The sequence below is a fragment of the Oncorhynchus keta genome, chromosome 2, assembly GCF_023373465.1.
Source record: "Oncorhynchus keta strain PuntledgeMale-10-30-2019 chromosome 2, Oket_V2, whole genome shotgun sequence".
Lineage (NCBI taxonomy): Eukaryota > Metazoa > Chordata > Actinopteri > Salmoniformes > Salmonidae > Oncorhynchus > Oncorhynchus keta.
In genome coordinates, this window is record NC_068422.1 from 41,460,176 (window position 1) to 41,486,868 (window position 26,693).

General features: G+C 45.6%; 1 protein-coding gene across 3 annotated transcripts in view; it reads right to left on the bottom strand.

Moving 5' to 3' along the window:
- Positions 1–26,693, bottom strand: part of LOC118400321 (bifunctional heparan sulfate N-deacetylase/N-sulfotransferase 2-like) — a 190,598-nt gene that overhangs the window by 15,661 nt on the left and 148,244 nt on the right. For 2 of the 3 annotated variants that reach the window (XM_035797030.2, XM_035797061.2), the window contains exons 4-8: positions 17,490–17,541; positions 13,710–15,412; positions 2,692–2,779; positions 2,387–2,541; positions 595–780 (exon numbers count right to left, since the gene is read on the bottom strand). In XM_035797030.2, coding sequence (XP_035652923.1) covers positions 595–780; positions 2,387–2,541; positions 2,692–2,779; positions 13,710–14,732 — 1,452 coding nt within the window. In that variant the 5' untranslated portion in view covers positions 14,733–15,412; positions 17,490–17,541. The remainder of the gene's footprint in view (positions 1–594; positions 781–2,386; positions 2,542–2,691; positions 2,780–13,709; positions 15,413–17,489; positions 17,542–26,693) is intronic. The other variant, XM_052476752.1, reaches the window with a different exon arrangement.

The window sequence follows — 26,693 nt, forward strand, 5'->3', positions numbered from 1 at the left end:
TGTGATTTGCTCTCTCATCATTTGGTAATTAAGGACATTTCCACGACAGTAGATATTCCATAAAAGAAATCAGCCATTTCCAGCTACAATAGTCATTTACAACATTAACAATGTCCACACTGTATTTCTGATCAATTTTCTGGTATTTTAATGGACAAAAACAAGGACATTTCTAAGTGACCCCAAACTTTTGAACGGTACTGTATATGTCACAGAGTTTGCCCCATGAGAGTGCACATGCACAGTTATTGCCCATCTCCGCTGTTGTTTCAGTCGGCCACATAAAATAATCTCAATCATTTTAGGTGGAAAAGTACAAATTTCCTGTCTCAAAAGCAATGGTACTTTTGCTAAAAACAGCTCATTCGGCCATACGCATTCATTAAAACAAAGAATTTTCTCAATGGCTTGTTGACTGACAACATTACAGAGTTGGCAGTGCACAAAGATACGTCACGAGACTCATTCCAGTTCTAGACTGCAGGGAGAGAGAGGGAGAAGGCAAACTCAACCAAACTAATTTCAAGGTATGGAATCATTTGGGAAATGTGTGATTTTGGGTCAACTTCTCCTTCAATAAACTGATTGACTGACCTGGATGCCATTGTGGATGAAGCCCCTGCGGTAGCGGGCTGGTCTGAGGTGAGGATACTCCTCTGTGCTGGTCACCTTGATGCCCCACACCGACTTCCAGGCCTCATACAGCTGGCTGTGGACAGGGTAGACCCCCGAGTGGTGGGGGGCCACAGCATATCCCATGTCTGTAGGAATCCCATGCTCCTGGAGGGGAAGAGGGGGGTGGGGATAGATATGAGACAGAGAGAAAGGCAGATGTCCCTCCTGTCCCTAGACACTTCTGACACCCAGAACAAATTGCAATAACAAACGTGATGAAATTGCCATTTTAATGATCATGAATGAGTCACCGTCTGCTTCAAAACAAATACGCAGCAGAAAAAATGATGTGCAACTTCTCCACTGGAGGGCAACATAGCCCTGCTTGATCTACAAATCACGACACTGTAAAAAAGGCAACAGTCAGGAAGCTCAGCAGGAGCTTAAATTCTTTAGAGCAGGGATCTCCAAACATGTTCATTCCAACCATAATCTAGCACACCTGATTCTAATAATTAGCTGGTTGATAAGATTAAATCAGGATATATACAACTGGGGTTGGAGCGAAAACCTACAGGAGGGTAGCTCTCCTGGAACAAAGTTTGAGAGCCCAGCTTTATAGACTAACACAAATACATCAAACTGAATGTATAGTGTGGTACCGTGGCACTGTGCTGGCAGAACACAAGAGTGCTGGGAATGCTTAAAGCTAGAATCCGCAGTTGCTACGTAATTCTTTTACTTATAAATGAATGATACCCATTGATTTTTGAAGAATATAACTTTACCCCTACAGAACCCAGAATATATACTTGTCTGACACAACATTAATGTATACAAACACTGTACAATTTGGTTTGACATTCGATATCGCAATGAGACTTAATCTCAAAACAACTATAAATTGTAGAAATTCCTACACAAATATTTAAAGCATTTAATGAAACAACTAAAAGATGTGCAACATGAAATTATTGTCCCATTTACATTGTGTAATTTATTTACGGTCCCTAAGTAGACCCACAGAGTATACAAAGACAAACCAACTTTGCAACCGTCGCACACAGGCCAGGTGAAGCTAATTGGCGAAAGAAGTTAGCTAGCTAGCTCATTGATGCTCATTAAGCCGTGATGAAGGACCCACTACCCTCTCTCTCCCCCCTGACCACTCAGAGACACAGTCCATCACTGTCAGCCAGAAGGGCAGCTGTTTGGCAGCAGGGATTACTGAGAGGGGACGCTGCTGCTGGCTAGTATTCACCTCACACACACACACACCCGCTGACACCGTCTGCTCCCTGGGCCCAGGCCCCTGACTCACAATGCCACTCACTACATCAATAGGCACAGCTGCCTTGGGGGCAGCATGCTTCTCACTACATCAATAAGGCAGCCTTGGGGGCATCTTTTGCACCAATGTCTGCGAGCCATTTTACTGTACATTAAGACTGTACATTGGGCCTTATTTGATTTTTATTTGGAATATGGCCAAGTCCCCAGACTCTAACATACAAGCTGAAGCACAAGGATATTGGATGGTAGATATTATCTATATATTCATTCATTGTGCATATGAAATGACAGGTAATTGCTCACAAGGATAAATCCACAACGGCCAGCATCCAGAAATTCAATTACCACTCACCATTTGGATCAACAAGGCCATAACTACATGCAATGTGCTGAGGATAAGCATACTGTATACACGGCATCTTACCAGAGAGAGCTATAGTATGATTATGATGCTTGGTGTCCACAGACGCACACTCACCTGGGCAAACAGCATGTTGAGCCTCATTTGCTCAGCCAGCACGCTGACGTTGTGGAACAGGTGGGGCTGCATGTGACTCCACATGTGGGGGAACCACCAGAACTCCTTCCTGTGTCTTAGCAGCATGTCATCTCCCCGGTCCTCCTCGTCTGTGCCTGGAGGGGTAGGGAAGAGAAAGGGAGCAGAGAGGGCGAGAAGGAAATAATAGGTACAGAGTTTCTCAATGACACCATCAAACTCAGAATCTACAGTGACACTGTCTAGTACAGGGTATGTTTTGTTTTTTCACTTAGTGATGCCCTCACCTGTGTGATAGAACTTTCCAGAGAAGCCGAGGTTGAAGGTAAAATTGGGGACCAGCATTCGTAGCTTGTTTTGCGTTTTGAGCAAGGCCTGCAAACGAGGACATGACAGAGGAATAGGATTTATATTCACAATTGCAGTTATTAGCTTTAAAAACGATCATGTTGCTGACAAACTTAAAGGCCCAGAGCAGTCAAAAACATGATTTTCCTGTGTTTCATATATATTTCCACACAATGTCGGAATAACACTTTGAAATTGTAAAATGCATAATATCTTAGGCTATTTCGGTGACCGTATTACCGCCACACCAGCAGTCACGAGTCATGAAGGCAGTCAAATTCCACATGACCATTTAGTCACGGTAATTAGGATTCTCCAAGCTCTGATGCTGCTGATGCTAAGACTTAAAAGAGTGTGAATGATGCTGAATGGGTGTAGACAAAGAAGTGCTCTCCAGTAGGTGTACCAACATATTCAAGGGCCATTTTCTCAAAAGTGAGGTTACAAATGTATCAACTTTCAAAGCAGAATTACTTTCCCATTGTTCCTCAACTGTAGTATATGATATACCATTTTATCAGTCTTTACTTTTATCCAATGGAAAACAACACCAATTCAAATGTTGCTACATAAGACCGAGCCGGTCGGTCACAGATTAAATCAAGAATAGTCTGATAGGTGACAATATTAGCCTATCACTTACAGTGGGGCAAAACAGTATTTAGTCAGCCACCAATTGTGCAAGTTCTCCCACTTAAAAAGATGAGTAGGCCTGTAATTTTCATCATAGGTACACTTCAACTATGACAGACAAAATGAAAAACAATCACATTGTAGGATTTTTAATGAATTTATTTGCAAATTATGGTGGAAAATAAGTATTTGGTCAATAACAAAAGTTTCTCTCAATACTTTGTTATATACCCTTTGTTGGCAATGACAGAGGTCAAACGTTTTCTGTAAGTCTTCACAAGGTTTTCACACACTGTCGCTGGTATTTTGGCAAAGTCTAACTGGCATACATAAACAGCGGGTGAGTTTCAAGTTTGGAAAAGATCATTATCACCATAAAAAAGCACCTTTATAATAAAAGCATTACATGCATAATCGCATTTGCAGTCACTTTTGATAATGGTGTTTTCCCACTAATGGAACATTCAAGGTTATAGCCTACTGCCGTGTGCACATTCCTGCGCTTATAATGTTAAGAAATAGCCTAATAGTTTATCAACATTTTAAGCTAACCGTTCAGAGCTGTTGAGTCAGCCACATTACATAAAACATTTGTTTTATGCTAGTGGTTGTATTAATTTGAGATCTCACATCCCACAACTGTCCCAGACTATGTTTGGAATATTTATTTATAGCACAGAATAGGTAAACTTTTGCACTATGGGGGATAGTAGATTGACATAAGCTTGTGTTTTTGCTGTTCATTAGGCCTACTCATCTTGTTGGCTGACAAAATCTTCAATATGCACCTCGGAAATGGATAAGAACGCGCACAGTTGCATCCCTGATGTGTCTGTCTTCACTTGTAGCCTCTGAGGATAACCTGATCAGGCGATGGAGAGCCATGTGAGTGAGAGGTGCTTCGGAGTGCACAGCACTCTGGGAGAAGGGCACAACGCAGCACTCGGGGCCAAGGGCACAACGGCCACTGGTCGCAAAAAACAGGGATTTCTTTTAAGGTTCATTACGGCCACACAAAATGGATGTTCCCAGGAAGTTGAGGCATTATCAAGTGCTTGTCAGATTGTGAATGAGAGACTGATGAGGTGTGTATAGCCTGAGCAAAAACAAAGCAGAGCTCATGCCTTTCAAGCAACTTTTATCAAATCATAATTAGAGTCGCATCACGCAGCCTAACAATGTATTGAAAATCAAAACATATAGCCCAACGTTTGTAGGAACAACTAAAGTTACATTAATAACTTTAAATTAAGCAGATAGGAGTACATATTTATTTGTTAACTGCTCAACACAGAATAGCCGCAAGTGCGCAGTCCCTCAAATCATTTGGAAAAAATATTCTTTCAATTCAGCTTTAATATAAAATAATGCCACATAATTATATGGAAATCTTGTCTGCTAAATGAACTACTGTAGCCCACAGCCATTTGGTATAACGAGATCAGGACATAACATATGGTGCATTCGGAAAGTATTCAAACCCCTAGACTTTTTCCACATTGTTACGTTACAGCCTTATTCTAAAATGGATTAAATACAAAATTTCCCTCATCAAGCTACATACAATACTCATAATTACGAAGGAACGGTTTGTATAAATGTTTGTCAATTCATAAAAATAAAAAGAACAGAAATATCTTATTGACATAAGTATTCAGAACCTCTGCTGTGAGACTCAAAATTGAGCTCAGGTGCATCCTGTTTCCATTGACCATCCTTGAGATGTTTCTACAACTTGATTGAAGTCCACTTGTGGTCAATTCAATTGATTGGACATGATTTGGAAAGGCACACACCTGTCTATGTATGGCAAAAACCAAGCCATGAGGTCAAAGGAATAGTCCGTAGAGCTCCGAGACAGGATTGTGTCGAGGCACATATCTGGGAAGGGTACCAAAAAATGTCTGCAGCATTGAAGGTCCCCAAGAACATAGTGGACTCCATCATTCTTAAATGGAAGAGGTTCGGAACCACCAAGACTCTTCCCAGAGCTGGCCACTCCGCCAAACTGAGCAATCGGGGGAGAAGGACCTTTGTCAGGGAGGTGACCAAGAACCTGATGTTCACTCTGACAGAGCTCCAGTGTTCCTCTGTGGAGATGGGAGAACCTTCCAGAAGGACAACCATCTCTGTAGCATTCCACCAATTAGGCCTTTATAATAGAGTGACCAGACTGAAGCCACCACTCAGTAAAAGGCACATGACAGCCCGTTTGGAGTTCGACAAAAGGTACCTAAAGGACTCTCAGACCATGAGAAACAAGATTCTCTGGTCTGATGAAACCAAGATTGAACTCTTTGGCCTGAATGCCAAACGTCTGGATGAAACCTGGCACTATCCCTACGGTGAAGCATGGTGGTGGCAGCATCATGCTATGTGGATGTTTTTCAGCAGCAGGGACTGGGAGACTAGTCAGGATCGAGAGAAAGATTAACGGAGCAAAATGCAGAGAGATCATTGACGAAAAAGCTCCAGAGCTCCCAGGACCTCAGACTGGGGAGAAGGTTCACCTTCCATAAGGACAACGACCCTAAGCACACAGCCAAGACAATGCAGGAGTGCAAGTCTCTGATTGTCCTTGAGTGGCCAACCCGAGTACGGACTTGAAGTCGATCGAATGTCTCTGGAGAGATCTGAAAATAGCATCTCTCCCCATCCAACCTGACAGAGTTTGAGAGGATCTGCAGAGAAGAATTGGAGAAACTTGCCAAATACAGGTGTGTCTAGCTTGTAGCATCATACCCAAGAAGACTCGAGGCTGCTATCACTGCCAAAGGTGCTTCAACAAAGTACTGAGTAAAGGGTCTGAATACTAATGTAAATGTGATATAATTTTTTTAATACATTTGACAAATTCAAAAAAATCAGTTTTTACACATTGAGATATGGATAAAGTTGCACTTCTTACGGCTTCCACCATATGTCAACAGTCTTTTGAAACTTGAATGAGCATTCTACTATAAAGGAGAGGCTCATGAGACCTCTGAGTCAGTGGTCTGGCAGAGAGCCTTGGTCTCATGACGCGCACCCCCGATAGAGTTACCTCTCGTTCCAGTGCTTTTCTGAAGACAAATGAATTCTCCGGTTGGAACATTATTGATGTTTTATGTTAAGAACATCCTAAAGATTGATTCCATACATCATTTGACATGTTTCTGAAGGACTGTACAGGAACCTTTCAAGCTTTTGTCTGGATGAAGTGCCTGCGCCTCATGAAGATGGATTACTGGGCTAACAACAAGTGGCTATTTGGACATAAATGATGGAACTTTATGGAACAAATCAGTCATTTATTGTCGAACTGGGATTCCTCGGAATGCCTTCTGATGAAGATCATCAAAGGTAAGTGAATATTTATGGTGTTGTTTCTAACTTTGTTCATTCCAAAATGGCAGATATTCCTCTGGCTGTTTTGGGTTCTGAGCGCTGTTCTCAGATTATGCTTTTTCTGTAAAGTTTTTTTGAAATCTGACACAGCGGTTGCATTAAGGAGAAGTCTATCTTTAATTCCGTGAATAACACTTGTATCTTTTATCAATGTGTATTATGAGTATCTCTGCAAAATCACTGGATGTTTTGGAATCAAAACATTACTGCACGTAAGGCACCAATGTAAACTGAGATTTCTGGATATAAATATGCACATTATCGAACAAAACATACATGTATTATGTAATATGACGTCCTATGAGTGTCATCTGATGAAGATCATCAAAGGTTAGTGATTAATTTTATCTATATTTCTGCTTTTTGTGACCCCTATCTTTGGCTGGAAAAATGGCTGTGTGTTTATTCGACTTGGCTATGACCTAACATAATCATATATTGTGCTTTAGCTGTAAAGCATTTTCTAAATCGGACACGATGGGTAGATTAACAAGATGTTTCTTTCATTTCCTGTATTGGACTTGTTAATGTGTGAAAGTTACATACTTAAAAAAAATATTTTTGAATTTCACACACTGCCTTTTAAGCAGAATTTTGCATCGAACTCAACAGTTGTAGAAATGACTGTGAAACGCTTACCTAAAAGCCCTTTAAGAAAATAGAGTTAAATAAACTAAAGTTTAAAAAATAGTTACAATGAAATATTAATAACGAGCCTATATACTGGGGTACAGGTTAGTCGACTAGGCATAGATAATAAACAGCGAGCAGTGTAAAAACAAAGTGAGGGGGGGTTGTCCTGGCACCACACTGGCAGCTTATTGACGTCCTCCCTATAGGCTGTCTCATCATTGTCGGTGATCTGGCTGTTGTGTCATCAGCAAACTTAATGAAAGTTTTGGAGTCGTGCTTGGCCACACAGTCGTGGGTGAACAGGAAGTCCAGGATCCAGGCGCAGAGGGAGGTGTTTAGTCCCAGGGTCCTTAGCTTAGTGATGAGCTTTGAGGGCACTATGGTGTTGAACTATAGTCAATGAACAGCATTCTAACATAGGTGTTCCTTTTGTTCCGGTGGGAAAGCGCAGTGTGGCGTGCGATTGGGATTGCGTCATTTTTGGATCTGTTGGGGCGGTATGTGAATTGGACTGGGTCTAGGCTAGGGTTTTCGGGACGATGGTGTTGATGTGAGCCATGACCAGCCTTTCAAAGCACTTCATGGCTACCGACGTGAGTGCTACAATGTGGTAGTCATTTTGGCAGTTTACCTTCACTCTCTTGGGCACAGGGACTATAGTGGTCTGCTTGAAACATGTAGGTATTACAGACTCGGTCAGGGAGAGGTTGAAAATTTCAGTGAAGACACTTGCTAGTTGGTCCGCGCATGCTTTGAGTACACATCCTGGTAATATGTCTGAATGTTGACCTGTTTAAAAGGTCTTGCTCACATCGGCTACAGAGAGTGTGATCACACAGTCGTCCGGAACAGCTGGTGCTCTCATGCATGCTTCAGTGTTGCTTGCCTCGAAGCGAGCATAAAAGGCATTTAGCCTGTCTGGTAGGCTCAAGTCACTGGGAAGCTCGCAGCTGGATTTCCCTTTGTAGTCCATAATAGTTTGCAACATTCGACGAGCATCAGAGCCGGTGTAGTATTAATCAATCTTAGTCCTGTATTGACGCTTTGCCCGTTTGATGGTTCGTTTGAGGGCATAGTGGGATTTCTTATAAGCGTCCAGATTAGTGTCCCGCTCCTTGAAAGCGGCAGCTCTAGCCTTAAGCTCATTGCGGATGTTGCCTGTAATCCATGGCTTCTGGTTGGGATATGTAAGTACGGTCACTGCTTGACAATCACCGGCTGACAAAATTTTGTGACCGCCACAGCCCTAATAATACCCTTTTAGTGTAAGAGCTGTTTGAAAAGACGGCATGACATTGCAGCCTGTTTTGGCGGGATGATGCTTTGTTCTGCCTGGTGAGACCAAAAAGAAAGAGAGTTCTAAACCTCTCTGCTAATAACAGCTAGTTTTCCCCTTCCCACTCAGACCACGCCCAGACAGTCCTTGCACAATGCTTGCTTGAGAAATCGGTCTTTGCTAAGAAGCTATTTTTGTTTGTTTTTGACTACTTTAATTGAAAAAAATCACAGTAAGGTCCTTAATTGTTATCAGGAAATGATTTGATATTGAGACAAAAACAGCTGCATTGGGCCTTTAACAACTAGATTGGATACAACAAAATGCAGATGCATCATAAAAGTCCGAGTGGAAAGACAAGTAATAAATAAATAAAAATATCTGCTGTACCCATAAAGGGTAAAATAAAATGTGCACATGTTGGGGTATTGTAAAGCTTTTAATGGGATTGCAAAGCAAACCTGCGGAGCCCTGGAGTCCTGTTCAACAAATTCCCCAAACCGTCACACTTTATCAGCTATATCAGATGACTACAGCAGCATCCTCACACAAATCACAGCATGGGGAAAGAGATTGCTGCTCTGCCTCCACATATCAACCCAGAGCTGCAGAGCTATGCACTTTACCTCCACTGTTCAAACCTCTGGGAGAGAGATAGCAGCTGTACCTGATAAGACCCAATCGCTGACTTATTTAAAGGGGTACTGATGTCCTTGAGCATGTGTGCATTCACTGTTTGTTTTCCTTGCAGATTAGGATGTGTGTGAGTGTGAGTGTGAGTGTGAGTGTGAGTGTGTGTGAGTGTGTGTGTGTGTGTGTGTGTGTGTGTGTGTGTGTGTGTGTGTGTGTGTGTGTGTGTGTGTGTGTGTGTGTGTGTGTGTGTGTGTGTGTGTGTGTGTGTGTGTGTGTGTGTGTGTGTGTGTGTGTGTGTGTGTGTGTGTGTGTGTGTGTGTGTGTGTGTGTGTGTGTGGAAATATGATCCATGTCTCAATATTGGCTGCCTAGGAGCACCTGAGGTTTGCTGACAGAGATTTGTCTCTCCACAGACATATCAAGACATAATTCATGTCTGATGACAAGCGGTGATCAGAAACTGAACAGCAGCGTCTGATATCTTCTCCATCTCCTCCAGCACAACAACAACTGCTCCTCTTTTTCGAAAGTCCTTCAGTGTTTCTGAGGAGGACGTGGGGGACTGAGAGAGGCGAAACTAAACAGGGGGATGAGGTAAGGGGCATTGTCCCGTGGGCACACAGACAGAACTTGGTACCAGCCTGGAAAAGAAGAGTATAGGTAGGGAGAGCTGGGGTAAACAGAAGGGCAGAATGAGGGTGGGGTATAAGGGTTAGTCAGGGGGCCCTTGTCAGTCAGTCTCCACTGCAACTGATCTCCACCGTCTGTGTGCGCTTCTATTTCTTCTTCAGATCATTGACCTCAATATGCTTGAATTGTCTTGAGAAAAATCTAAAGAGATTGTGAATTCCCTGGGCTGGCTAAAAACCTCACCCTGCAGTGATGATCTGACTTAAGCCTCTGGGCATTGGCTGACCCAGAGGCTTAAGACTTAGACTGTCAACAGGACTCCCACCTGGCCTGCATAACAGGAGGATGATGAAAGGGGACATGGCCAAGGACAAACATCAGCAGCTGCCATTTACCATATGGGCAGAGAAATATAAATGCTTATTTAAGATGCTAAGGTGAGAGAGTACCCATCCAACCGGAGTGAATATGGAAGCACTCCAAGTGCACTGTATGTAAATTCAACCATCTAAAGCAAATAGAGTATCTCTGACGTTACATCGAAGGAGTCAACCATATCAAATGCACCATGGAAAAGTGAACAGGGGTATGCGTGTATGGGAAATCGGCTTTAGTGTTTAGGAGTCTGAGGCTGCACCCCCAGAGTGAGAATAGACGAGATTAGTGGTCCATTAAGGCATCAGCATGCTTCAGTTCGGCTGGTGGCTAGCCGAACGAGTGATAGGCAAATCGAACGAGTGTGCAGTCCGCAATTTTTTAAATATTTTTTTTTAAGGGGTGGATCAGCTTAATATTGCGAAAATAATGTTGCTTCCAATCTAATTGTCTGCATCATTTCCAATCCCCCATATCTTTTTGGTAAATATATATATCCATACACGCATGCATACATATACACACAAATACATACTTTTCTTTAAAGAATACCTTTTATTATTATTCCCCGCAAACCCTACCGCCGATCCTCCAATTGGCGTAAACTAATAAACACTTCTGCTTTTACCTTCAATTTATACATCTTATACACATTTTACAGACAGTCCACTTTACAATAGTTCTCTCTTGTTTGTTCGCGCAATTTTAAATCCAACTAAGATGTTTGGTGCAGTATTTCTAAATGAAACAATTTGCCTTAAAACGAGTCATCTCACGTTGAATGACAACAAAGACTTTACTGAAGAATTCCCATTGTTGACGAAGGGGCAAAGACTTCGGGTACCGACTTCAGCTTGCCTCAAGATTATTTTTTTTAACCAAACAATCGCCCCCCAAAAGTCCAAAACAAACAAAAACGTCACAAAATGTCATCATAATATATGTTTCGGCTGGGAAGCATGCGGACACCTTTAGCCACGCCTTGTTTATGCCCTGCTACTCGCCTCACAACTGCTTGAGGTGATTAAAGCTGCTTTGTTGAACAGGAGGCCAGGTGGTAGTGCAGGAAGGTAACACAGCAGTAATTAAACTATAGTCTGCATGGCAACAGCCACAACATTTTACACCATGTCAGGACAGGTGGAAGAAACCTGACCAAAATCTATGAGCTAGAGCTGTCCCGGTCAACTGTAAGTGCTGTTATTGTGAAGTGGAAACATCTAGGAGCAGCAATGGCTCAGCTGAGAAGTGGTAGGCCACACAAGCTCACAGAACAGGACTGCCAAGTTCTGTAGCGGGTGAAATTTGTCTGTCCTCGGTTGCAATAAAGCCTAAAATCACCATGTGCAATGCCAAGCGTCGGGCTGGAGTGGTGTAAAGCTCGCAGCCATTGGACACTAGCGCAGTGGAAACGGACGAATCTGAGTTCGGTGGATGCCAGGAAAAAGCTACCTGCAACTGTAAAGATTTGTGGAGGAAGAATAATGGTCTAGGGCTGTTCTTCATGGTTTGGGCTAGGCCCCTTAGTGCTAATGAAGGGAAACCTTAACGCTACAGCATACAATGTCATTTTAGACGATTCTGTGCTTCCAACTATGTGGCAACAGTTTGTGGATGGCCCTTCACTGTTTCAGCTTGACAATGCCCCCGTGCACAAAGCGAGGTACGTACAGAAATGGGTTATCAAGATTGATGTGGAAGAACTTGACTGGCCTGCACAAGAGCCCTAACCTCAACCCCACCGAACACCTTTGGGATGAATTGGAAAGCCCACTGCGAGCCAGGCCTACTGTCCAAAATCAGTGCCCGACCTCACTAATGCTCTTGTGACTGAATGGAAGCAATCCCAGCAGCAATGTTCCAACATCTAGTGGAAAGCCTTCCCAGAAGAATGTTATAATGGCAAAGGGGGGACCAACTCCATATTAATGCCCCTCAGTTAAATTTTGAAAATGGGAAGTTCTTAACATACTTTTGGTAAATGTAAAAAAATATAACTCTCTGGATCAATATGCTGTGGTGAAAATGTTATTTGGATAGACATCAAATACATTTCAGCATCTTTAACACATTAGAAAGTGGTAAGTGGTTCCATTGACTTGATGCTCGAGAGACCGAGTTGGCCAATTCCTTTCAGAGAGGACCACTTCTGTTCAGAAGATTGAGGTGAGCAAAATCAATGGGCCATTCTTCCGACTACACTACCTTGGCTGTTCTATTTTGTGCTCCACAATTAATCCATATATACACGTAATGTAATGTTGCTTTCTCCATTTAGAGAATGGCCTCAAAAGCATGTACCTGACTCGGCTGCCTGAGACGTCAATGGTCATAGTCATACAATTTCCACAGGAGCAATTAAGCAGAAATGTCTAACCGGTGGTATGATAACTAAACACTGCGGCGGTGCCAACAGTACATTTCTCCTTCCATATGCCCTTTTTATGCAACTGCCTGGTACCAACCTTGTCAGGTTTAGTTGATGACAGGCTCATTAACTGGCTGAACGACTCTGGGTTGCCCTGCACCTCCCCACCCCTCTGCCACTCGTGGGGAAGGAGACACTCTTGGAGTGAGCAGGTCTCTTTTTGCTGAAGCGACAAGCTTGCCCCCTTGTACCGTCCCCCATTACACTCTAAACTGCATCCCTGTTATCAGTGCTAAAGCCTAATTAATACTCCTATTATTTCCCATTAATTGTGTTAATTTAGTTTGATGCATTTGGCAGAGTGGCCCTCCAGGCAACGTGGCTCGCTTTTTTGCACTGCAAACTGCTGACGTGGGTTAAATGTGTTCAACAGCTATATAGAGTGGTGAGAAAACCCATTAAGAGCGCTGTGACGTACTGGAGACTCTCACACATCTGTTTTTGTCACTTCAAACAAGGTTTTGTTCAAGACTGGAAAAGCCTTAACGTTGTCCAGTGGAGATTTTCTCAAAGTGAAGAGAACGTAAATCTATTTGACACAGTAGCATACTAACAACCAGATACTAGACTAATGGCAGAAGAGACCGATCGTGTTGCGATTCATCCTAATAAACACTAGACTTTATTTGGCCTTGCCTTAGAAGCAAGTCACACCTTACGGAGAATGGCAATGGAAATCAATATGTTCAACCGTGTGTCCCACGGTGAGAGGAGTAGGAAAGACACACTTTCTTAAAATAATCAAAGGGTGCTTTAACAGAAACATCTACACTTGTTAAGGTGACAGACTGAAATAATCTTCCCTTTTGGAATATTCTGTGTTTCTGCATTATTAATAATCTTTACACAATCTTAATTACCACTGACAGTGAACCTAGGCAAATGAATTGAGCCTCACATAAAGGCCTACCGTGAGAGCAGAGAGAGAGAGTGTGAGAGAAAGAAAGACCGAGTGAACCCACCTCTACGTCGGTCACCTTCATGCGGGTGCCCTCCTTGCCCACGAAGATGTCGTCCACGTCCACCAGCAGGTGGCGCTCCAGCGAGAGGCAGAGCCGCTTGCCCGTCAGGTAGGCGATGGCGTCCACAAACACCAGCTTGTGCAACCAGTAGGACAGGTTGTTTCCAAACAAGACCCTCTGGATGCCGTCGTGAAGCCCCAGGTCCTGGACCACGGTGGAGTGCATAGCCCTGAGTGGCCCCAGGTGGGTCAGGGCGTCAGAGGACTTGGTGCTGGCCAGGAGGACAGGCTCGTAGGTGGAGTGGTTGGACTGGAACACAGTCCAGTCGTCCCCAGGCAGGGGGCCCTGCTCCACCTCATTAGGTCTGGTGATGTAAAGCAGAGGGGCATTGGGGTTGATTCGGTAGTCCCTCAGGCCCAGGTGGGAGTGCAGAAAGAGAGGGAAGCCCTTGAGTTGGGCGCTGAGCAGCGAGTTCTCGTTGGCCTTGAAGAAGCCGATGATGCCTACACTGTACTCCACGCAGTACTTGTCCAGCAGATCGCGGTTCCAGGCGTCCAGGTTGACGTACTTCAGCAAGTTCTCGTAGATAACGAGGGCGTATCGGCCACGGTTGCGCTCAGTCAGCGTGGGCATGTCTCCCTTCCCCGGGGCGATCTCGGTGCGGTAGCGGAAGCGGCTGGACTCCAGGATGGCCACGATCTCCTGGCCCAGCTGAGAGTAGATGCTCTCTACAAACACCAGCACCACCGGATCCGTACGAGAGTTGTCCATGGCCTTCACCTGGCGCAGTCGACCTGAGCGAGGCAGGAACAGGGGCGCCCGCTGCCCCCCTCCCACAGCCACCGGCACCCCCCCGCAGTCACTGAAGGGCAGCGGGGGTGCCTCCTTGATCTTGGGGCTGTTGCTGACGTAGTAGGCCAAGAAGGCCATGGAGAGGAGGCAGAAGACGATGAGCGCCAGGATGAGGCGATGGAGCTCCAGTTGCCTGACGCCCCGCACCAGCTTCCACAGGCTGGCCACCATAGCCGCAGCACGACAGGGGCAGAGCAGAAGGCAGCGTCGGGGACGAACAGCAGCGTGGCACAGCAGCGGGCAGGGACACAAGAAGAGGAGGAGGGGGAGGGTTGAGCTCCAGACACTGGCACCAAGCTGTGCTGAGGAATAGCCATTTACGCTAGGTCACCATGGCCCCCATAGCCCATGACTCTCCGTCTGGGGCCCTGCTCGTCTCTCCACCTCTCTGGATGCAGGACAAGATGCCTGGCTGGCTGCTCTGACCGTCTGCGCTGGGCTCAGGGCTCTCTCTACACTCTCCTCCCCCTCTCTCTCTTTCTCCCAGGCTCGCCCGTCCGCAGCTCTGCTACCGAAGAGGATTGGGTTTCTCTCTCTGTGTGTTCCTCACACTCCTCCTTCTCCGCTCGCTCCCCTCCTCTCTGCGGATCTCTCTCCTTTCTCCGTCACTGAACACCACACCACTCCCTTGTACACATGTAAACACGGCCGTTATCAGGAGACACTGGTTGTATCTCGACCCTATCGTGGGTGTGTAGCTCCTGCTCTCAGGTTCTGTGTGTGTGTGTGGCTGTACGTTACGTTCAGCAGCTTCTCGGCTGGGGGCCGGTTGGGGCTGGGGCGCACCCTGAACACTGCCCCCTGTGGAGGCCCAGCTTGCTCATCTTGGGGGCGGCAGAGGGAGAAAAAGCCTGAAGGAGGGGCAGAATGTGAGAGAGAAGAGAGAAGAGAGAAAGAGAAAGTAGGGTTAGTGCACATCAGATCACACCATGTTCTCGTATCCAAAATGTGTCCTCAGGATAATGTCTTTCTCACGCAAAACTGAAACAGAAGGAAAAGTGGTGAAGCAGGGTCAACAAAGACAGCAATTCAATTAAAAGTACAAATACATGTTAACTTGACATTGATAGACAAAAATAATTTGTTTGCACTAATTTGTTTGCACTTTCAAAAAACTGCTCAGCTAACAGCATAATCAATCAAAGGCAGCTATAAAACCTTAAGATTGTAACTTCCTGTCAGACTTGTTCCTAGTGGGTACACGTCGTCTGTTTGCTGACAGTGGCCCAAAACCCTACGTCTTCAGAGAACAAGTCAGAACATGAGGCAGGGTCAGTTTACTGATCATCTGATTTCATGATGCTTCCATATGGCCTAAAAATTGCAGCCTCGTGAATTTCCCACCATGTCCCCTCCCCCAACTCAAAACCAGGCCATCTCCAAAGCCCTGTGTCATAAACACATTTTCTCATGAAGCCCAAAATAGCCACGGCAGAACCTGAACCAGAACCTCCTCCCGCACTCTCTTCCTCCACAAAGATAGCGTTACAGGTGTGAAAGGAAAACTCTGACCTTAAATGTGAATGATGTGTGGGTGGGTGGCTGAGGGTGTTCACAATCTCAAAAGTGGGCCAATGCCGCACAGCACAATATTTTGTTTACGATTGCAGCCGGTCGAACACAGACGCAGGTGCACAGTGGTAGCTCCGGAGGGGGGGTCAGGGAACTCAATGACGCGAGAGCTGCTCACTGTCAGTGTGTTAGCAAACTGGGAAATATCTCCAGAACAACACCTGCCTTAAACGGGAGCCACCAGAAATTTAAGGCATTCCACCTGCAGTGGGCTGGGTTGATTCCACTGAGACCAGGTTACGAAACTAGCTCACGCAAATCCATACATCAGCAGTGAAAGAGTGTCTCAGTCCCTGCAGACTGGCTGGATCATTTATCACTGTGGGGGGACTGGAAGAAGCCAACATGGCGCTACAGTGCAAATACAAATATGTGGTTAACTGCAAAGAGCAAAACAAGTAGCCCATATCAGTTCGTTATTAACAAAAAAAAACAGACATCGAGTCCGAAGCCAAGACAGACTCTCACAGCCCTGCATTATAAACAGGATGCTGCAATCTATCAATGTTTCCCTGACATGATCAATGTCATCCACCATGCCCCTAAGCAACATTCCCTGGGCAAACACTTAAAGGAGCATTTTTCTCTCAGAAGTGCCAACTAAGCCTTGGCTTTAACAAAGGCACCTTGACCGAGAGAAATAAAAGACGGAGTAAAACACAAAGGAAGATGAACACACAGACAGCAAGAGAGATCCAGAATGGACAATGAGGAGTGACAAAGAAAAAGGTAAGCAAGAACTTGAGGAAGGAGAGAGAAAGATCTTGACAGAGACCCTCCCGACTATAATGTAACAAGAGAAACCCTCATGGTGCTTCCGCTCTGAAACCCCCGCATCCCCCAACCCGCCGCCCCCGACACAGAACCTCTGAGACGTGGCGCTCTGGAGCAGACCTCCCTCCCTCAACGCAGACACAACCCATCACCCTCAGTGTGAACAGGGGGGGGGGGGCATCCTGAAACAGGAACCTGCTCTATTTTTAGCCTGAGAACAGCCTCACCTCGCTGACCACTTCCTCTCCAACTGGCTGCAGGGAGACAAATCACAACAACACAGGGTCCTCCTCCTCCTCCCACAGGGGCACAGAGACTGGGTGAGGAGGCGGCACTAGGTTGGACGGGCTATCGAAGGGAACGATGGGTCAGCGTCACCTTGTCCTCTGAAGTCATGTTTTTTAATATATATTTTTTTACTACTGCTCTCTGTAGAGTTGGTGGTCATACCTGGAAAAGAATGGAGGTGGGGTAATAGCGACTAGGGTAAGGATCTGACTGAGACTGGGGGGTAAACAGAGGTATATAAGAGGTGGTAGGTTTGAGGTGGTGTTATGACAGGAGGAAGCAGAGAGGTCTCACCTGAAAAAAGGCGTGTGTGTCTTATCTAACGAGGTTGGTCAGGCAGGAAAACCTGTGAGGGAGAGAGCAGAAAGAAAGAACATGAGAATGCAGTGCTGAGATTTCCCCATCTAAAGAGTGGGTGTTCAGTGTATTTTCTATCTACATAGCGCCCAGTCATCCTCCCAGCCACACAGACAAGCCTTCGGGTAAGAGAGAGAAAAACAGAAAGAGACAGAGCGTTTGACCCTGAACACAACCATGAGTCCCACAGGGCTCCCAGTGAATTTGACAGATTTTACAGCTGACATTTGAGACAGAAACCGGCCCCAAGAGCAGGTCCAGGACGGATAAGCCCAACGATGTGGGGGAGAGGAGAGGGAAATGAGCTGGTCACTGACCATTTCACACCAAGGCCAAACTGATTCATTGAGCTTCCTGCTCCACTCCTCCTTATATACACTGCTCAAAAAATAAAGGGAACCCTTAAACAACACAATGTAACTCCAAGTCAATCACACTTCTGTGAAATCAAACTGTCCACTTAGGAAGCAACACTGATTGACAATACATTTCACATGCTGTTGTGCAAATGGAATAGACAACAGGTGGAAATTATAGGCAATTAGCAAGACACCCCCAATAAAGGAGTGGTTCTGCAGGTGGTGACCACAGACCACTTCTCAGTTCCTATGCTTCCTGGCTGATGTTTTGGTCACTTTTGAATGCTGGCGGTGCTTTCACACTAGTGGTAGCATGAGACGGAGTCTACGACCCACACAAGTGGCTCAGGTAGTGCAGCTCATCCAGGATGGGACATCAATGCGAGCTGTGGCAAGAAGCTGTGTCTGTCAGCGTAGTGTCCAGAGCATGGATGCGCTACCAGTAGACAGGCCAGTACATCAGGAGATGTGGAGGAGGCCGTAGGAGGGCAACAACCCAGCAGCAGGACCGCTACCTCCGCCTTTGTGCAAGGAGGAGCACTGCCAGAGCCCTGCAAAATGACCTGCAGCAGGCCACAAATGTGCATATGTCTGCTCAAACGGTCAGAAACAGACTCCATGAGGGTGGTATGAGGGCCCGGCGTCCACAGGTGGTGGTTGTGCTTACAGACCAACACCGTGCAGGACGTTTGGCATTTGCCAGAGAACACCAAGATTAGCAAATTCGCCACTGGAGCCCTGTGCTCTTCACAGATGAAAGCAGGTTCACACTGAGCACATGTGACAGATGTGACTGGAGACACCGTGGAGAACGTGGAGAACGTTCTGCTGCTTGCAACATCCTCCAGCATGACCGGTTTGGCGGTGGGTCAGTCATTGTGTGGGGTGGCATTTCTTTGGGGGGCCACACAGCCCTCCATGTGCTCGCCAGAGGTAGCCTGACTGCCATTAGGTACCGAGATGAGATCCTCAGACCCCTTGTGAGACCATATGCTGGTGCGGTTGGCCCTGGGTTCCTCCTAATGCAAGACAATGCTAGACCTCATGTGGCTGGAGTGTGTCAGCAGTTCCTGCAAGAGGAAGGCATTGTTGCTATGGACTGGCCTGCACGTTCCCCAGACCTGAATCCAATTGAGCACATCTGGGACATAATGTCTCGCTCCATCCACCAACACCACGTTGCACCACAGACTGTCCAGGAGTTGGCAGATGCTTTAGTCCAGGTCTGGGTGGAGATCCTTCAGGAGACCATCCGCCACCTTATCAGGAGCATGCCCAGGCATTGTAGGGAGGTCATACAGGCACGTGAAGGCCACACACACTACTGAGCCTCATTTTGACTTGTTTTAAGGACATTACATCAAAGTTGGACCAGCCTGTAGTGTGGTTTTCCACTTTAATTTTGAGTGTGACTCCAAATCCAGACCTCCATGGGTTGATACATTTGATTTCCATTGATCATTTTTGTGTGATTTTGTTGTCAGCACATTCAACTATGTAAAGAAAAAAGTATTTAATAAGAATATTTCATTCATTCAGATCTAGGATGTGTTATTTTAGCGTTCCCTTTATTTTTTTGAGCAGTGTAGTTTATAGAGAGCGCTCCCTTCCAGCTGCCTCCTGTCAGTAGCAGTGGCCCGGGGCTATCGCTCTGAGCAGCTTATAAAGCCTAAATGCTGAGGCTGCTGACGGCTGGAGGAGCAGGCTTGAACCGTATTAGGTCCTCCTCCCCACCCCGGGCTAGTCTGGCTCACACTGGGGAGGGAGGACTAAACCACAGAGAGAAGGAGAGACTCCGACTACTAATCCCACAGACCCCACCCTGCTGCAGACTGGATCAGCAGACACAAACAGAGCTGGGGAGGTATGTGTGTGTGTGTGTGGGTGGGGCGGGGTTCTCTCTCAAAGGTGTGTGAAAGAGAGATAAAGTGCGCAAGAGAGTATATTGGGCATCAAAAACAAACTGAACAAGCTCATCCTGAATGAGTGCCGATCTGGAACAGGTAAGCATTTCTCTTTCAAACCCTCTCCTTATTTTACTGCATCCTGACTATAGAAGCGCTACAGTATATAGAATGGCATGCAGATAAAGAGTGTAAATGAGGGGACTCTGACGACCTCTATCACAGGACAAGATGGGTTCCTGGGTTGAAAAGTCCCTGATAATACTTCAAATCACACAGAGCATTACATACCAAACTATCCATTTGCCGTACAGATGCCCTGTTATTAATTCTGGTAGTTTAAATTATTGATGTATTTTCTTTACACTCGGGAAGAGAGCAGCCATGTGTTTTTAAATGAGGCGAGATAACACCGGGAAGCAGAGGGCAGAGGGAATGACAGATCAGACGATAAGAGGTTATTCGATCTAGAGAAGATTTAAGAATGCTGCAAGATTGTATGATAGCGAATAAGGCTCCAGTCTATGTAAGCACACACACACACCATTGCAGTCCTACACCTGGGTTTGCTCTTACGAGCGTCTCTATTAAGGACCAGCATGCATCATGTCCACACCATTCGACTGACCCCTGACCTGAGACTACGGTATACCAGAGGGCCCGGTGGGAGGCCGCTGTTTCTACTGGTGCCTCACATTCCACAGATCCATCCAGGCAAGATGATGAGGAGTTGACCTAAGACACAGGTCTAGGATCAGATTACCCTACCCTAATAACTTTAACCGTGGGGGGAACGCAATACTTACATCATTGTCTAGTGGCAACAACTTCACCCAACCAAGTCAGTACATTCAATGCAGGAACCTACCGGTAGGGGGAGATAGGCCCACAGTAACACAATGACTGGGCTCCTTTGAAGGCAACAGGAGAGAAGGGCAGGGGACTGTTATGTGGCCCCAGGGGTGTCTTATTTATTCACTCACAGGTGCGCTGCCTCATGGTCAGTATAACCTATGACTTATCCATCCAACACTTACAAAGAGCCTGACTGGAAACCCTGATAAATGGGGTCAAATAAGCAAAGCCTCAAATTGCATTTTGTGAGGGCCAATGGCAAGACTGAGAACAATAGACTTAAAATGCTGCTCTTGGAGATCCATGTTAAAACATTTTAATACTTTAAGTGGAGGTTACCATGAATATGTATCTCCTAAATAAGGCATAGGGTCAGATTAGGGTACATGGCTGTCCTGAATTGAATCGGGTAAATTGAGAGAAACTGTATATGTGCGTGTAATTCACCTAGCCGAAAGGATGGATCGAGAAGCCTGCTGTGTTGATCAGATGCATGTCCATCTACTGGAATATCAAGAGGGACGAGAACCACTGTGTTTGCTCTGTGAACCAAAAAGCAGACGGAACAAAGGGAAGAAAGGAAAACATGAAGTCCTCCCCCTCTTTAACCCTCCTCTGTTCGGACCCCGGGGTCATGCACCCAAAAGCCCAATCAGAGGAATGCTGACCATCAAATTCCGGGAGGAAATGCCCTCCCTCCCTCTCTCCATCCATCCATCCCCCTAAGGGCTTCCAACAGAACAGCACGCCCGGTAGACTGTGAGCAGCGCTGACACCTAACATGAAACAAGCAGGCAGGAGGGTCGGTTGTATTTCTCTGAACGTTTGTTCCTTGTTGTTGAGTGATCTTGGAATAAGGTTGTTCAGCAACGATGAGAGCGACAGATCTGCCGGTTTTCCCCAGTGTTACATGAAAGCTGAACTCTGTGTGTTTGTTTAGCGGGTTATGAATTTGTATGAGGGTTGATAGAAGAGCTCTCTCCTCTCTCATACCGCAGGACTATAATGGAGTGTTCTGGACTCAGATTAAGTCCCTCTCTTCATTCGTTTTCTCCTTCGTTGCCATGGAGTTTGTCTGGCTTCAAACACTGTGGATATCTTCTCTTTAGCTGGAGGCCAGGCACAGAGTCTATGGTAATAGATAGATTAGAACATACTCGCCTATATTTTTTTTTATAATCGTATAAACTTCGGGCATTAAAACTGGGCCGGTTTCCCAGATACTGATTAAAACTAGTCCTGGACTTAAAGTCAATTACAATGTAGATTCGCCATTGAGAATGCATTTTAGTTTGGGACTAGGCTTTATCCGTGTCTGGGAAACCGGCCCCAAGGGTGGTACAAAGCCCATGAATGCAAAAAAATAGTAATGTATGGTATTTTAAATAGTACCTATCACTTGAGTTGACCAACCCTTAGCTAATGGTCAACTACAACACGTTCACAATTGAGTGTAGTAATAAAACAGCAAAGGTCAACAGCTAAAGGAAATGATAGTTAATAGATGGAGCTCATAGAAAAACCATGAACAATGATCCAACCATTCTGATCATTATCTCTTCCTGACGAGCAACACTCTATTAGAGTTATGAGTAGATCATAACATGGACTGCTATGTGAGCCAGCACCGACTGATAGAAACTCAACAAAAAAATAAACGTCCTATCACTGTCAACTGCGTTTATTTTCAGCAAACTTTACATGTGTAACTATTTGTATGAACATATTAAGATTCAACAACTGAGACATAAACTGAACAAGTTCCACAGACATGTGACTAACTGAAATAGAATGTGTCCCTGAACAAAGGGGAGGTCAAAATTACAAAAATAACAGTCAGTATTTGATGTGGCCACCAGCTGCATTAAGTACTGCAGTGCATCTCCTCCTCATGGGCTGCAACAGATTTGCCAGTTCTTGCTGTGAGATGTTCCCCCACTCTTCCACCAAGGCACCTGCAAGTTCCCAGACATTTCTGGGGGGGGAATGGCCCTAGCCCTCACCCTCAGATCTAACAGGTCTCAGACGTGCTCAATGGGATTGAGATCTGAACTCTTTGCTAGCCATGGCAGAACACGGACATTCCTGTTTAGCAGGAAATAATGCACAGAACGAGCAGTATGGCTGGTGGCATTGTCATGCTGGAGGGTAACCCCTCCAGGATGAGCCTGCAGGAAGAGTACCACATGAGGGAGGAGGATGTCTTCCCTGTAAGCACAGCATTGAGATTGCCTGCAATGACAACAAGCTCAGTCCGATGATGCTGTGACACACCACCCTAGACCATGACGGACCCTCCACCTCCAAATCGATCCCGCTCCAGAGTACAGGCCCCGGTGTACGCTCATTCCTTCAACGATAACTGCGAATCGGACCATCACCCCTGGTGAGACAAAACCGCGACTTGTCAGTGAAGAGCACTTTTTGCCAGTCCTGTCTGTTCCAGCGACGGTGGGTTTGTGCCCATAGGCGACGTTGTTGCCGGTGATATCTGGTGAGGACCTGCCTTACATCAGGCCTGCAATCCCTCAGTCCAGCCTCTCTCAGCCTATTGCTAACAGTCTGAGTACTGATGGAGGGATTGTGCGTTCCTGGTGTAACTTGTGCAGTTGTTGTTCCCATCCTGTACCTGTCCTGCAGGTGTGATGTTCGGATGTACTGATCCAATGCAGGTGTTGTTACATGTGGTCTGCCGATCAGCTGTCCGTCCTGTCTCCCTGTAGCGCTGTCTTAGGCGTCTCACAGTACGGACATTGCAATTTATTGCCCTGGCCAAATCTGCAGTCCTCATGCCTCCTTGCAGCATGCCTAAGGCACGTTCACGCAGAGGAGCAGGGACACTGAGAATCTTTCTTTTGGTGCTTTTCAGAGTCAGTAAAAAGGCCTCTTTAGTGTCCTGAGTTTTCAAAACTGTGACCTTAATTGCCTACCATCTGTAAGCTGTTGGTGTCTTAACGACCGTTCCACAGGTGCATGTTCATTAGTTGTTTATGGTTCATTGTACAAGCATGGGAAACCGTGTTAAACCCCTTTACAGTGAAGATCTGTCAAGTTATACGGATTTTTACAATTATCTTTGAAAGACAGGGTCCTGAAAAAGGGCCAGTTCTTATTTTGCTGAGTTTAATCAAATTAATTTCCCCATTTCAGCCTATGATAGAAAGACAGAGGGAAGTCTTCTCATAGACTGGAAACACAAAATAATTACTGTAAGCTTTTATTTGAAGTCTTTCCATTTATGGTGACTTAGTTCAACTTGATTACCTTTGACTAGCAAATGTAGCAAATGTATTCTCTCCCTCCTGTCATTCAATAGCTTGACAGTTCGTGGAAAGCAATGCAAACACACAGCACTGGCAGGCATGGCTTTGTTCGCCAGATGGACAGCTAAAAATATCTACATTGAGTTTGAGACCATGGTCTTAGTTGAGAGGACAGAAGAGGACACACCAAGACTGCTCGGTGCCGCAGAGATAGAAAAAAAAAAAGTATTCCTCTCTTCATCATCAGCCTCCCAGAGAAAAACATTCAAATATAATCTCCCTCATTAAAGCAGACTAAATATTTAAAGATTAGAGATGGCACTTCATTAAGCAGGCCATCCGTCGCAGCGGAGCACTGGCGCAGGGAGAAAGGAGGGTAGGAAGAAAGATGGATAAGAGAACAGGAGAGAGATAGACAGGAAGAGGGAGACAGACAGAGCGAGAGGGGGAAAGGGAGAGAGAGAGAGAGATAGACAGACAGAGAGAGAGAGATGTCACAATATTTACACTGTTACCAGGTGCGTTACCGCTACGGCAAAACCACCGGGGCCCAGTTAATCTCTCCATGGAGTGCCATGCAAACACTAGGGCAACCAGCTGGAGATAAGGAGGGAATGAGGCAATTGTGGAGGTGGAGAGAGAGGGGGAGAAAGAGAGCACAAGGGGGCTGAGGGCCTCCATTACCATCTGTGTATCACGCCAGCAGAGCCATGACAAAACAGGGGAATCAGGCGTATATTTTACCAGGCAGGAGAGAGTGGCCCTGGAGTGATGGAGAGGAGATTGAAACAATACAAACCCCAGCTGAGAAAGCACTACTGACAAGAATCAGGCTCAGGGAATCTCAGCAGCAAAACACAGGAAGTATGTGTTGAGGGACTGTGTGTTGAGGGACTGGATGGGATTCTGCTGTGTTCCTTCTACCTCCGCCGCGTTCCATTCCCACACGCAACGTTGTTAGTGTTTACGTAATAAACCGCATGCATCTGCACGGCTGGTGGAGGAGCCACATAAGGCCACCCACCGTGTGTGTGTATGTGGGTATGTCAACATTTGAAAGGGAGTGGGGTATCATGAGGTCCACATTCACAGTCATAATTATGGCTAAACCCCACCTATTCCTTAAATGTTTCTTCTTAAAATCTGATTTTAAACCTAACCTTATGCCTAACCATAACACTTTGAATAAATAGGTATTTTTATCTCCTCAACAATAATAATGCAGTAGTAGCCAAAATAGGAATCAAGTAGGAAATACATTACCCTATGCAGGAGATTAGTAGACAAGTCGTCTGTATAGTCACTGGGGTTTGGTTGAACAGGAGAGGTAAGGTTGATGTGAGCATTGCCATTGGCCTTGGCATAGGGGTAAGGTGGAAGGCCTGGTGGCTCCGTGTGTGTCGGTATTTGTGTGTGTCGGTATTTGTGTGTGTCAGTCTGGCAGCCAGTATTGAGGAGGCAGTGCCTTCTCAGAGAGCAGGCCAAGGCTGTAATCCGAGCGGAAACGCGGCACGGTCAACACTGTGTTAGTGTGTTTTGAAGTGCTCCTGTTGGGAGTGTGTGCATGCACATCCAGTATGAATTAATTTTTGTATTTATGTTTACTGTTTATGTCCCAGGTGTGTTCTATATTTGTGTATTTCAGAAAGCAGCGATGTGCCTCTCGTTCCCCCTCACTATACATTAATAGCCTGTGTGAATAAGACAGCTTCTTCCTGTCAATGCAATTAAATCTCTGAATGCCACCTTGTTTCAGGCTCCTAAGCAACTTTGCAGTATTATACTTTTTAAAGTATTATTTCTCATTATTAGCCCAGAACGCTCTTCACATTTTCATTATGTACAGCTGGAAATAACTTTTTGGATTTCAGAGAGGCGTTAACTCACCAGCATTTCAACCAAGAATATGACTTTCCTGAATTGGATCCTTTGTCTCGTACCTTCCAAAGCGATTGAATTTATCCCAGGGGCTGCTCCAAAATGCCGCCGGTGGAGAAGAGGTATTCGGAGTGGACTTTTAGTCCGACTCAGGAGGCGTGCACACCATCCACCGCCTCTGTCCAGTCCCTGGACAATAAAGTTGACAGGCTCAGGGCGAGGATCTCCTTCCACAGAGACTGTAACTTACTCTGTTTCACGGAATCATGGCTCTCTCTGGATATACAGTCCCCATCCATACAGCCAGCTGGGTTTTCAATAGATTGTGCAGATAGAAAAACAGAACTCTCCGGGAAGAAGAAAGGCGGTGTATGTTTCATGATTAACTACTCATGGTGTGATTGTGGTAACGTACAGGAACTCAAGTCCTTTTGTTAACCCGACCTAGAATACCTCACTATCAAATGCCTTTTGATAGTTTTCTTCACAGCCGGGGAATATTCCCCCTCAAGTGGATACCACGACCGCTCAAGGAACTACACTGGACCTTGCGCAAACTGGAAACTGCAAATCCTGAGGCGGCATTTATTATAGCTGGGGACCTTAAAGCAAATCTGAGGAAAATGCTACCGAAGATCTATCAACACATCATCTGCAGTACTCGAACTTCAAAAACTCTCTACCATTGTTACTCTCCCTTCCGGGATGGCTAACAGGCTCTACCCCGACCTCCCTTCGGCAAATCAGATCACGACTCTATTTTGCTCCTCCCTTCCAATAGGCAGAAACTCAAACAGGGAGTGCCTGTGCTAATGTCATTTAACCAGTTGGATTTAGGGGGCGCTATTTTAATTTTTGGATGAAAAACGTTCCCGTTTTAAA